This window comes from Phascolarctos cinereus, unplaced genomic scaffold (assembly GCF_003287225.1).
Source record: "Phascolarctos cinereus isolate Bilbo 61053 unplaced genomic scaffold, phaCin_HiC Scaffold_9;HRSCAF=440, whole genome shotgun sequence".
Lineage (NCBI taxonomy): Eukaryota > Metazoa > Chordata > Mammalia > Diprotodontia > Phascolarctidae > Phascolarctos > Phascolarctos cinereus.
Window position 1 is genome coordinate 135,689,240 of NW_027556402.1, and position 13,522 is coordinate 135,702,761.

General features: G+C 32.8%; 1 protein-coding gene across 3 annotated transcripts in view; it reads left to right on the plus strand.

The window, feature by feature from the left end:
• Window positions 1-12,942, plus strand: part of TECRL (trans-2,3-enoyl-CoA reductase like) — a 192,607-nt gene extending 179,665 nt beyond the window's left edge. For all 3 annotated transcript variants that reach the window (XM_020999841.2, XM_020999842.2, XM_078148279.1), the window contains 4 exons: window positions 6,460-6,517; window positions 9,612-9,697; window positions 10,267-10,312; window positions 11,313-12,942. In XM_020999841.2, the coding sequence (XP_020855500.1) occupies window positions 6,460-6,517; window positions 9,612-9,697; window positions 10,267-10,312; window positions 11,313-11,440 (318 nt within the window). In that variant the 3' untranslated portion in view covers window positions 11,441-12,942. The remainder of the gene's footprint in view (window positions 1-6,459; window positions 6,518-9,611; window positions 9,698-10,266; window positions 10,313-11,312) is intronic.
• The last annotated feature ends 580 nt before the right edge of the window (window positions 12,943-13,522 follow it).

Below are 13,522 nucleotides of genomic sequence, written 5' to 3' on the forward strand. Positions count from 1 at the left end.
CTGCTCACTTTACATCAATTCAAATAGGTCTTTGCAGGTTTTTCTGAAATGATCCCTTGAATCATATTTTATAGCCCAATAGCATTCATCACAATCATATGGCACAATTTGTTCAGTTATTCCTCAATTGATGGACATTCCTTCAGCATCCAATTCTTTGCCACTACAAAAAGAGCTGTTGTATTTTTGTACTTATTTGGGCCTTTCTTGGTCTTTCCTTTGATCTCTTTGGAATACAGACCTCGCAGCGTGTCAAAAAGTACGCACAGTTTTGTAGCCATTTAGTCATAGTTCTAATTTGTTCTCCAGAATGGTTGGACCAGTTCACAACTCCAACAGCAGTGAGTAGCCTTGCTTTTCTACCCCCAACCCCAAACATTTGCCATTTTCCTTTTCCGTCATTTTTTAGGTGTAAGGTGGTTCCTCAGAATTGTTTTAATTAAGATTTCTCTTATCAGTAGTAATTTAGAGCATTTTTCCCATATGACATTTCATAACTTTAATTTCTTCTGAAAATTCCCTGTTCATATCCTTTCACATTTTATCAATTGGTGAATGACATATTTTTTACATTTTGTTCAGTTCCCTATACATTTAAGAAAGTGAGGCCTTGATTGGAGGAACTTTCTGTATTATTTTGTATAACTTCATTGTCTGTGGTACCTTTTTAACAAAATGTAGTTTCTCTTATTATCATTTTTAATGAGGTTTGTTTTTGTATTTGCTTTGTCTGAGATCATGATTGTTAGACCTGCCTTATTTTACTTTAACTGAAGCATAATAAATTCTCTTCTAGCCCCTTATTTTAGCTCTGTTTCTTTTTGTTTCAAATTTCTTTCTTATAAATAACAAATTGTTGGATTCTCATCTCTAACAGATTCTGCTATCTGCTTCCCTTTTTGGGTAGGTTCATCTCATTCACATTCACAATTATGATTACTGTGTATTTCTCTTCATTCTATTTTCTTATCTTTATCCTTCTCCCTCTTTTTTTTTACCCTGTCCCTCCTCAAAAGTCTGTTTTGCTTCTGATCACTGCCTCCATTAATCTATACTTCATTTTTTCAGCACCCTCCTCACCCCCACCTTCTTTTCCTTATCCCCTCAGCTCCTGCTTCCCTTTTGGGTAAGATAGATTTTTATACACAAGTGAGTGTGTATGTATATATAGTCTTCCCTCTTTGAATGAATTCAGATGAAATCAGGTTAAAGTGTTGGCCTCCATCCCTACCATTTCCCCCTCCGCTGTAAAAGCTGATCCTTGAACTCTTATGTAAGATGATTTTCCCCATTCTTACTTCTCCCTTTCCTCCTCCCAGGGGATCTCTCTTTCTTATTTCTTATGTTTTTGAGATCTTCCCAACAATAAATTTATACCCATGCCCTCTATGTAGACTTGTTTTGAGTACTCTGATAACGATAGAGCTTTTAGGAGCTACATGCATCATCTTCCAATATAAGAATGTAAACAGTTTAACTGGATTAATTCTCTTATGATTTCTCTTTTATGTTTACCTTTTTATGCTTCTCTTGCACCTTATGTTTAAATGTCAAATTTTCAGCTCTGATCTTTTCATCATGAATGCTTGCAAGTCTTCTGTTTCATTAATATCCACTTTTCCCCTTGAAGATTATACTCCCTTTTTCTGGTTATGTTCTTCTTGGCTGGCTTCTTTGCCTTCCAAAGTATCATGTTCTAAACCTTCCACTTCTTTAACATGGAAGATGTTAAATCTTGTGTGATAATGACTGTCACTCTGTCATATTTGAGTGGTGTTGTTTTTTTTTTCCTGTCTGCTTGAAATATTTTCACCTTCAACTGGAATTTAGCTAATATAATAATATTATAATATAATATTGGCTAAATAGTTTTCATTTTGGAATTTTATTTTCAGGAGGTGATTTGTGAATTCTTTCAATTTCTATTTTTCCCTCTGTATCGAAGATATCAGGGCAGCTTTCCTTCATGATTTTTTTAAAAATGTGATATGTTGGGTCTTGTTTGGATGATGGCTTTGAGGTAACTTAATAATTCTTAAATTATCTCTCCTCAATCTCTTTTGCGATGAGCTTTTATTCCCAATGAAATATTTCACATTTTTTCTATTTTTTTCATTCTTTTGAATTTGTTTTTTGTCTCTTGATGTCTCTTGGAGTCATTAGCTTCTTCTTCTAATTTTTAAGGAATTTTTGTCTTCAGTGACATTTTGTATCTCTTTTTCCATTCAGCTATTTTACTTTTTAGGGAGTTCTTCAAAGATTTTGTATGCCTTTTTTTTTAACCATTTGGCCAATTCTGTTTTTTTTTTAGGTGTTATTTTCTTCTGTATTGTACCTCTTTTAACAAGCTGGTAATTATATTTTCATGATTTTCTTACATCACTCTCATTTATTTCCCAGTTTTTTCCTCACTCACTCATCTCTTTCTTTAATTCTTTCAGGAATTAATGTTGCGCTTGTGTCCAATTCACATTTTCTTCTTTTGTTGCTTTGCTTGTGGCTGTTTTCAAATTGTTGCTTTTTCTGAGTTTGTGTTTTGATCTTCCCTGCCATCATACTAGCTGTTTATGTTCAAGTTCTTCTTATGTTTTGGTTCATTTTTTCCAGACTTTCTTTACTTTAAATTTCATGTTAAAATTAGTCTCTGCTCACCTGGGGTGGGAAGTCACTGTCCCAAGCTTCAGGTTTTTTCTTGCTGCTATTTTCAGAGCTAGTTCTGAGGCCTGGGATTTTCTAGAGCTGAGGTCACTGCTCTCCTGGTCTGTGCTATATTCTTTACTCAATAAAGACCCAATACTCCTCTGCATCAAGAAGCACTAGTGCTGCTCTTGGCCTCAGAACTGTGATCAGGTCCCTTACTCTCATGCAGCCACAAATGCTAGTTAGTGAACCTCTTGGCCCTGGAACTTCAACCAGGGCCCCTGTTCCCTTATGATCCACCACAAACTTTCTTCTTCATTTTGGAACTGAGACTCAGAAATGAGTATGGGCAATGGAGTTTCCAAACAGAATCCAGGGCCAGCTTAGGGTCCTCTGTACCAGGGTGGTGACATAATGCGCTTTCTGTCTCTGGGTTGAGAACTCCCAGAGCTGTTGCTGCTCCTCCAGCTGCCCCAAGTTCCTCCACTGTGTGCACTCTAGGTTGGCCCACATCTTGGTGTCTCAGTCTCTCCTGTTGAGCTCCTGATTTGTCTTGGAAATCTGTTAGCCTCACCTTTTGTTTGCTCTGCTTCTCTGAATTCAATTTGAAACATTATTTTGAAGTTGTGTTGATGGGAATATCTATATATGCTTTATAAATTATATACTTTGTGAAGTGTGAGTGTGTGTATAAAATTTATGTGTGTGTGTGTGTGTGTATTATTACAAAGTGTTTCTTAACAATCTTGTAAGGTAGTTCATATAAATATTGTCCCCATTTTGCAAATGACTGTCCTTTATATGATAAATCCTTCAGTCCTTTCTTAAAGTCTATTGTCCTGCTGTTATTCATTTGCATGTTAACTTAAAGAAGAAAATCTTTAACACCCATCTCCTTGCCCCCAACAAATCTCCCACCTATCATCAACCTCCTAAATTTTCTAAGATTAAACACTCGCAGCTTTTTAAAAAAAATTTCTAGACTGCTTTCTCAATGTCAATTAAAAGAATTCTAGAATGCAAACTCTGATTTTGACTATTATGCTAAGGGAATCTAAACTCATGTTTAATATTATGTTAAGGTAAACCTCATGAAAGAAAGTAAATCAGTTAAAAAAAAGAACAAAATCCAGTGTTCTGAAACCAAACAGGATTTATTTTTCCCTTGTCCTACTGTTGCCTGACATTTACATTGGATTAGCCTTTATTCTTATGTGTAATGCTTAGAAGAGAAATTGAAAGTATACTTTAGATTGATATTGTGAAAAACTAGGTTGAATCTTAGCTCTGCCACTCACTAGCCATGTTCAATGATAAGTAATATTATCTTTTTAAGCCTCAACTATTTGTGAAATGGAGATAAGGTAACAAGAATAAACTTTTCAGGCATGTATGATCAACAGTTTGGTATACTTAGAAGAGAACTAGATCTGGAATCCAGAGATAATTTTGATTCAGCTCTGCCATTTACCAGTTAAATGACTAGAGCTATAAATTTCTTGGCCTCAGTTTCTATAACTATTGAATAAAGATAACACACTTATACTAACTCATAGAGTGATGTTGGTGGAAGTACTTTGTGAATGTTAAAATGGTTTTACCCAGTCAAAATATACTATGAACCCAGGACCAACCTAGGTAGCTTGCTATTTGTTCTTCTGCTCCCCTGGTTCTACCCACCTGGAAAAATTATCCTCTGGATGACTTCCAATTGCTGGCTATCTGGGAGGAGATTGTCTACTAAGTTTTGGAGGTTTTCATTCTGCCCTAATTAGTGAGTGAATTAATGCAAATTTATCTAATTCATTATATCTTACCAATTCTAGATCATATTTCAAATTCCATTCAACAATAATGGGGTTTATCAGGGCATCTTGCCATTTCTCTGGCCATAACACAGGTTTTCCTAGCCTCCACTCCTTCCCCCTCTTCCTTTTTTCCACCTCCTGTCACAGGGATAGTAATCAAAGAAATACTAATATTTCTACTCGAAAGAGCATTACAATCAACTATCCTATATCTCCACACGCTATCCATGTGATTTACCTCAACTACCATTATGGTCACCAATTCCATGTTTGTACAGTAAAGACCTCCTTGAGGTAGGAACTATGACACTTTTTTATTTACATACATAGCATCTAGCACAGGCTCTGGCAAGCAGTAATATGTTTTCATTCATTGAATTTTTAAATTAATTTATTCATTAATAAATTCTTATGATGATGATCAGATTACAATGATATGAAAGTTATTTTGTAACGATTTTTTGAAAGTAGTCAATAAAAATCAAGCATCTACAGTGTGACAGGTATGTGTTAAGCAATGGTGATTCAAAGAAAGTTTCTGCTTCTGTTCTCAAAGATCTCACATTCAAAGGTAGTAAACAGCATACAAACACCTATGTAGAAACAACGAAAACATAGGATAAATCAGAAATAATCAGAGAGAAGGCAGTGAAACTAGGGGGAATTAGCAAAAGTTTCCCATAAAAGATAAGATTTTAAAAGAGACTTAAAGGCAACTAGGAAAGTAATGAGGAGGTTAAGAAATCCAGACATAGGGAACTGCAAGGAAAAACATCCAGAGTCTGGAGATAGAGTGTCTGATTAAGTTTTTTGATGGTTCCCTGTCTACTGATGACATAGCCCCCACTAATATGTTTATTTTAGATAGTAAACCAAAGAACACCATTATCTCACAGAAGTGGCATTTAATAAAATGATAAAGTATGACAAATAACAGTTTGTTCACCATAACACTGGAGCACATATTTCTACAAATACACAGAGAACAGATGACTTAGAAGTTTAATATAATTTAAAATAGAACAATTAGAGGCAAAAACAAAACAGAAATATATCTATTAACTAACATTGTTATACTACATCACTGCCATTTGTAGACAGGAATAAAAATTCAGGCAGGTAATGAAAATGACATAATAGAAGGAAGTGCTTGCCCTGCATCTAGAATGAGTTAAAATTTAGTCTGAAATGATTTAGGTGAAGCACGCCATATAATAAAAACTTATTCTAATAGAGAAAAAAAATTAAAGTCTACTGCCATTTTTTAATGTGAACTTTATATGAATATTTTAGTATTACTTTTTCTTGAAGTAAAGAAGGAAAAATAATTCCTGGTATACCAGATGACTAAAAGTAGTTGTTGAATTTTTTGCCACTGCAGAATCTACATATCATTCTACCACAAGGAAAAATAAAATAAAGTTTAGAAATGCTAAGAAAAAAAAAACACTGATTATCTGGAATTTTTTTCAATTCAAACTCTCTAATACCTAGCAGTTTTCTTCTGAAACATGGCAAGATCTGGAAGTCCCTTCTGGATTATGATAAAAAAAACAAAAACAAAAACAGGGTTTTCTTTTGTATATTTCAGTGTATTCTAATTCTTTGAAAAGTAACAATACATGTTTGGTATGAATACTAAACCAGAATGTTTGATTATTCCAATCTCTTCTTTGCCTTCATGGACAATGGTGAATGTTAGGTAATATAGCATAACCAATTTTCACTTCCCAATATTTCATGTTCTTATAAATAAATTGTAAGTGATTATTGATAACTGTCAATAATTTGTTTAGGGTTTGTTACTGGGAGTGTGGCCATTTTGTTTTTATATTTGTGAAGTCTCTGAAATGTTTGAAATTAATTTTGGTGCACAAAATATATTTATTCCGTCATTCAAATGTGTATAATTATAGCTATAAGTTCCTTTATACATATGGACTAATTTAATTTAATGAAACTAATGAAGATCACAAAGAAATCATATTGATATTGTTTAAAATGTTTTCAGATATGTGAAGCTGGGAATCATTTTATCAATGTAGTATTAGCTCATCCAAATCACACAGGTTTGTTCATTCTTTTCTCTTTTGCTGTGGTGAATGAATTGTATTGACTATTTTATTAATATGTCTTAAGTTGTTTCCTATGCTCTCATCTCTCTTGAAAAAGCATTGTTCTCAACCTCATGCTAAATATTACATAGTTTATCACTTTCCTGCCTCCTCCATCCATTTCTTTCTATGCCTAAGGTCTATTATTGCTTGAGTTCCAAAAAAGCCTGTAATTCAGTAATAAATTCTTTAAAAGAAGAGCAAAACAAGCCTATTTGTTTAATATCCCACCTCTGACTATTCAAGCACAAGTGTATAAGTAGTCTGAATGGCTTAGCATTCTAAACTGAAGTGATTTACTATAGCTATCCACTTTATTTCAGTGGCTCACGTGATGGTCAAATCTCAACTTTACTGTGTGTGACAACATGAACAAAATTTCTTTCTAATTCAGGAGGCAGGTGCCATATTAGAGATATATAGTGGAACTAACTGCCATTAATCTTCTCTTCAATCAGTGTACATTAAATGAATTCTAAGGATCATTTTAGCTCTAGACACTGGGTAGAGATGTAGGTTGTTCAACTAACTAACTAATTAATTAATCATTCATTTATTTAATTAATTAATTTCATCCACCATAGCTAATAATCCCTTAAATGAAATAATGAACTAGCCCAAGTAGTCAGAATTCGCTCTTAATTTTATTATATGGCACTGACAGAACAACTGGTGATGCCAATGGATCTGTAATCTTGTGGATATCTGTATCCTTTCAATGATGTAGGTCACAAGCCATCCATACCTGCCCATGTTTCTTATTCAGCATTATCCATAATCTCTTGATATCCTAAAGATATTGTAATAACCAAATCTTGACAAGCTGGATGAATAATTAATTATATCCAAAAGCAGATCCCCGCAGGTTATCTCTTGTTCTTGCTATGTGACAGAACCATCATTATTTCATTTATACATTTTGTGGTAACCCATAGATCTTGAAATGTTGTCATCTTTTTCTCAGAAAGTATAAGGTATACATTATATCTATACCTATACATACATACATTATATATATATATATATATATATATATGTATATATATATATATATATATCCCATTCAAAACGTACAATTTTTGTACTAACTTTATTTTGATTTATCTTTATTTTACCTTTTTTTTTTGGTAAACTTTGTGGTCATCAGCAAGCAGGCACCCTAAATAGTAGTTACATTATACATGTACTTGTCATGAAATGAAGCAGTGCAGCAAGATATTTGCTGTAGTTCATTTTTTTTTTACTTTCCTATTTCAGCAATTTCTGTAATTTTGGCATCAATGTACTAATATTTCATAGTGACCTTAGAACTCTCAGCAAAAAATATACATATATATATTGTTTGTGTGATTAAATCATTCAACTGAGGAAAAAAGTGGTAATTTTGTGAGTCATATTTTCCTTTACAAATGTCATAGTAAATAATTCAAGTAGAAATCATTATATGGTAATTATTATCTAAACTATTTTTGATAAAATTTCAAAAGGGAAGAAATCATTAACCATACTTGAGGGACACATTATTAAGTATTGTGACAGCTATAGATAACAATTTTTTCCTATTTTAAATTGTTATTATTCTGATGAAAAATGCTGTGGGGATATATGTGGGAGTTAACTATATCAGAAACTATTGTAAACTCAGTAGATACAAAACTAAGTGATAATTTAATAACTCATTTTTCATGCTTCTCTACATATGACATTTCCCCCAGTGTTGCTACTGTGCTGTAGTTGATTTCATTTTATAAAATATTATAATTTTAATTACTATTTTTTAAAAAGTACCTGGTATTTCTGCAACTTAAAAAATGTAGACAATTAGAAAAAAATTTCGGGGAGAAAATATTTTTTTTGTGATATCAAGTAAAGAGAACTGTATTTTTTTTTTAGTATAGTTTAGATAGAAGAATATTTGAGTGTGATAAAAGCCTTTTAGATATATACAAAATAAGATGAGCAACAGCTATCTACTAAGGTGGTAAAATGATGAAAATGATCATAAAGTAAATCCAGAAGAAGTTATATTTAATGAAGAGTATTTCCTTATGCTATGAGGTTTGTTAAATAATGAAATACCCATAGGCAAAGGGAAAACCTCCTTTCAGGATATCTGTTTGTATTGTTTCAACTTAATGTTCTCTCAAAGTAAAAAAAGAACTAAATACTTCTTTGAAATCTGTTATAGTTCTACAATTTAAATATTTGATTTGTAATATTTCAAAATACTAGGTACAAAAAAATCCTCACTCCCTCTAAATATCAATGAGAATATTTTGGGAAAATGCTTTGATTCTTTCTTCAAAACATACATTAAAGAAACTAGATGGGTAGGCCCTCACAATAAAAATTGTCATTGATATTCTTGTTCAAAAACCTATTATCATTTTTGTTAATTCCACAAATGACCAGATGCAAATGCTACTCTTTTCACTATCTAGAGATCTGTGATTGCATCATTAAGGGTTTACTTCCCCTGTCAATGTATAATTAGAGGGTTTTCATGACCTGCTCTGGCCCGAAACAACAAGTCCATCTTTTGGCCAACAATTTGACAATTTGATGCCAGTTCTCTCTCTCTCTCTCTCTCTCTCTCTCTCTCTCTCTCTCTCTCTCTCTCTCTCTCTCTCTCTCATAACTGATTCACATACAAGTCTTTTTTACGCCTGTACATAAGGACTTTCTGGTTTGGTAAAGGCTACCAAAACTTTTTTTTAGTAGATATAGTTTTCCAAAACACTGCATTACTTCCCTTAAGTAGTAAGCTTAATGGAAACTAGACATTATGAGATGGTCTCTAATATGATATGATCCCTCATATAACAAGAATTTCAGAAGTAGACAATTAGAAATTAATAAAATACCCTGGCCAAGTTAGATATTTCAATAAATAATTTAAACTCATTGGGGGCAGGGAAAATACTTTTTTTATCTTTGTGCCCCCATTACCCATCTTTGTGACACATGTTACAGTAGTAACTTAATGAATGCTTTTTTAATTGAATAGAAAATATATTAATGTGACTGATTTCTTTCTTCCTCTCTCAAGGAAGTAATGCCTGTTTCCCAAGTCCAACTTACAACCCTTTCACATGGTTATTTATGTTGGTTTCCTGTCCTAACTACACCTATGAGGTAGGTTATCCAATCCCCCTTTCATTGGTAACTGAATTTGCACTACACATGCATACACATGTCAAGTTAGGTATATACAATGACAGATTTATAATACTATTTGTAAAAATATAGTGCTTTGTAAAATCTTATGCATATTCAAGTTTTATTGATTTAATGGCTTCATCAGGTAATAAATTAGTTGTAAGTGGTTTTACTTAAATAGGTTTTAATTTATATAAATTACATAAATTATCTTATATATAAAAAAACTATCTATAATTAGTAAATAATGTATGCAACATCATACAATGTATTATGGAGAAGACTCGAATCATGTTTCCCAGGGATACAACATTTTTTTTCATGATTGCCATTATTTAATCAATCTGTTTCCAAACTAAACCTTTAGTCTTTCGGGAGGATTTTTCATTACTGTGTTTTTTCAACCAGTTGCCCCTTATTTTTGAGCTTTGTTGTCACCTAAACAATTAAAATTATCTCTTATATTTTGTAATATAAAGTGTCCTTAATACAATATTAATGTACAGTTTTGCATTGCTTGCTAACTTTTTTTTTTAATGTAACAGATTGGGTCATGGATTAGTTTCACAGTTATGACACAAACCTTACCAGGTAAGATGATTGCTAGATTCTTTGACAAGTAAAAAAGTCAAATACACTATAACAAAAAGTAATTTTTGGGAACAAGTCAATATTAACTAAAACTGTAACTGTTTTAATAATAATCTTTGGTATGAACTAGAAGAGAAAAGGTTATAATATTTTCATTTTCATTTTTATATCGATTTCCCCACTTACATTGCCGAGTTTTTAAACATAGTTTTCCATCTGTTAGGGAAGAGAATGTGTTTTATGGAGATGCTTCTCATATGTTTTGCTTAGTGGAAATGTGCTTCAAACACATATAACAATTTACTTTTCATGAATCCCAGAAGAAGTAAATTGGAAATATTTGTTGTGCATTTTGTGTGAGGCTCCCTTTTTTGCCTGGAGTGTGTGTGTATGTGTGTGTGTGTGTGTGTGTGTGTGTGTGTGTGTGTGTGTGTATGTGTGTATGTGTGTAATGGTGTTAAAGAATGAGTTTTTGAATGAACACTTTTCTAAGAGAAATAGTGTGACATATTAATTAAAAATTAAAATACCACTTAAATAACTTCTCATTCCACAAGGTAAAGATGGGTGTTATAAGGTCTAGGTAATCTATTAGGCCAACTTATTTTTAAAAACTAAAATAATTTATATTAGAACATGAATTATATTAAATTTTGTTCAAATATGTGCCCTAAAGTGTGTGTCTATCTAGCGTCCTTGTTTAAAAGCACAGTTTAAAGAAGAAATTCTCAGAACTCATCATTTAAAAGTTTTCTATCATATAATCCAGGAGACAAGAGACAGCTTTCTTGTTCAGCTACTCTGTGCTAATGTATTGTTCTTCCAGTTTTATTCTTTCACTTAAAAATGGCCATTTAAGAAAATTGATGAAATGGAAAGTTATATAATATTTGAGATATGCTTTAAGGTCTATGAACAATGATTTCAATTTAGTAACATTATGAATTCAAGCACATATAGAAGCTGAGTGGCAATGTTCATTGTATTTCTTTTCTTCCAGTTGGAATATTTACACTCCTGATGAGTATCCAGATGGTTCTGTGGGCACAAAAGAAGCATAAAGTTTACCTGAAGAAATTCGATTCTTATGTGTATAGGAAATCAGCCCTGATTCCATTCATATTGTAAAGGGGGGTTGTTGAGCATGGAAGACTCCTCTTGTATATATATGGGTTAAAAGGAAGAAGTTGTTGTACTAACACAATACAGTCAAGATTTATTAGAGATTTGTATGGGAAGAATGATTTTCTTTTTGTTTTCACACATTTAATATATTTGTCTAAATCTGGATTCCCAAAACAAAATAGGAAAATAAAAAAAAAAGAAGAGGAAAGGGAAGCACTGAAAAAGATCTGGCATTTTTCAGAGAATTATCTTCTAAACAAACTCAGTGGAAAGAATGCTGGAAAGAGCATTGGTTATGCCACCAATCACCTGAATGATCTTGGGCATGACATTTCATTTTTTCTGGGCCTCCGTTTCCTTTCCTGTAAAGTGAATATATTGAACTAAAGTATTCCAATTACAAAGATATAGAATTCTAAGTGGTTGGTTTTTATTATTATTATTTACCTTTGCACATTTACCAGTTGTAATTAACTATAACAATAAGCCTCAATAAGCAATGTGGAGTCTAAAGTAGAAAAATGTATAAGGTTGTTTTGGGGGGATTAAAATCATTTGAATTACACAATTCCACTTTAATAGCTAGCTAAAACAGTCACATTTTGGAGTCTATTTATAATGAATTGTTAAATGCCTAAAGTATTCTTAAATTGTAAGATAAAGGTTTTCCAAAATTTCTACTCAGATTAAGGGTGGAAGGGTTGACATCATCCATTTATTATATGTAATGTATCATCAGACATGTTAAATGCATGACTTAAAAGGTTTGTGAAGCAGAGTAGAATTCAGAATGATTTCTTGATGTTCTTTGCTTGCTTTGTGAAGTTTGAATCTGTAAACCAATCAAAGAAAAACTGTTAAATGCTTTCTGTGTGATGAGTACTGAGATTGGTTCTGGGGACAGAAAGACAAAAATGAAAGTCCCTTCCCTCAAGAAGCTTATAATCTATTGGAAGACATAGCCTATACATTATGTTGGTGGTAGGGGCAAGACCTAATTCAGTCCCATAGTAATTTGTGTTCAATATTGGAATGAAATGAGACATTCTTGGTCTACTCTACTCCACAGTTAAAAAGATGATTTATTTAGCTATAACAACAGAAGAATATTCTGTAAGGGTATGTTTTGAAGAAACCTTGAGTTGAGTAAGCTAAGCAAAGTTCTCTTGCCTCTGCATTGCCCATTGTGGCCCTCTAGCTACACCTCCACAGAGATTGGAGCTCCAAGTGGTGCTTCCTGATTCAGACAAGTAGGAAGTGATGGCAGTAGCCCTAATCCAACCAAGTCCACTGAGTAAGTAATATCTCTAATAAAATGTCATTATGTTTTAAGAAAAATCTACCTAACTTGTGTGGGATTTGGTAGGGTTTAGGGTATTGTTTTCATCACAGGTGGCAGAAAGGAGTTTGTTAGTGGAGGTGAGGAAGGAGAAGGAGAACTTTCTTCTATGCATTCTTCCTTCAAAGGCATTTTTTTCCTTGAGATCATCATGGTCATGCCTGAATCAACACAGTGCAAAATTTGAACTCTAAATATAATTAAAAATAGTAGGATCTTTGAAAAGTAAAATGTCTCTATAACGAAGTGTCTATTAGTAGAATACAACACACTCTGTTTTACTCAATGATGCTATTGTCAAATTAAAAAAAAACTAGCAATCCTTTAGTTTTTCTTTTTTTTTTTAGGCCAGCATTTTCTCTATTAAAAGATAAAGCAAACAAATGAATTGTTTTTGTTTATGACAAGCAATTGTGTGTCCGTGTCTTACCTTTATAAGGTAAGACGTTGGATAGAATACATGGATAAATTCTGAATTTGCTAGTGATTTCTAAAGGAAGGTAATGGTGGAGAATGTGACAATTTAAATAATCTTTTGTTCACCTGGCTGTATACTTCATAGCTGCAGTGGCTTCTTTTGAAATAAAGAACAATTTCAGGGGCAGCTAGGTGGCACAGTGGATAGAGCACTGGCCCTGGAGTCAGGAGGACCTGAGTTCAAATGTGACCTCAGACACTAGTCACTTATTAGCTGTGTGACCCTGGGCAAGTCACTTAACCCTGATTGCCTCACCAAAAAGCAAAAA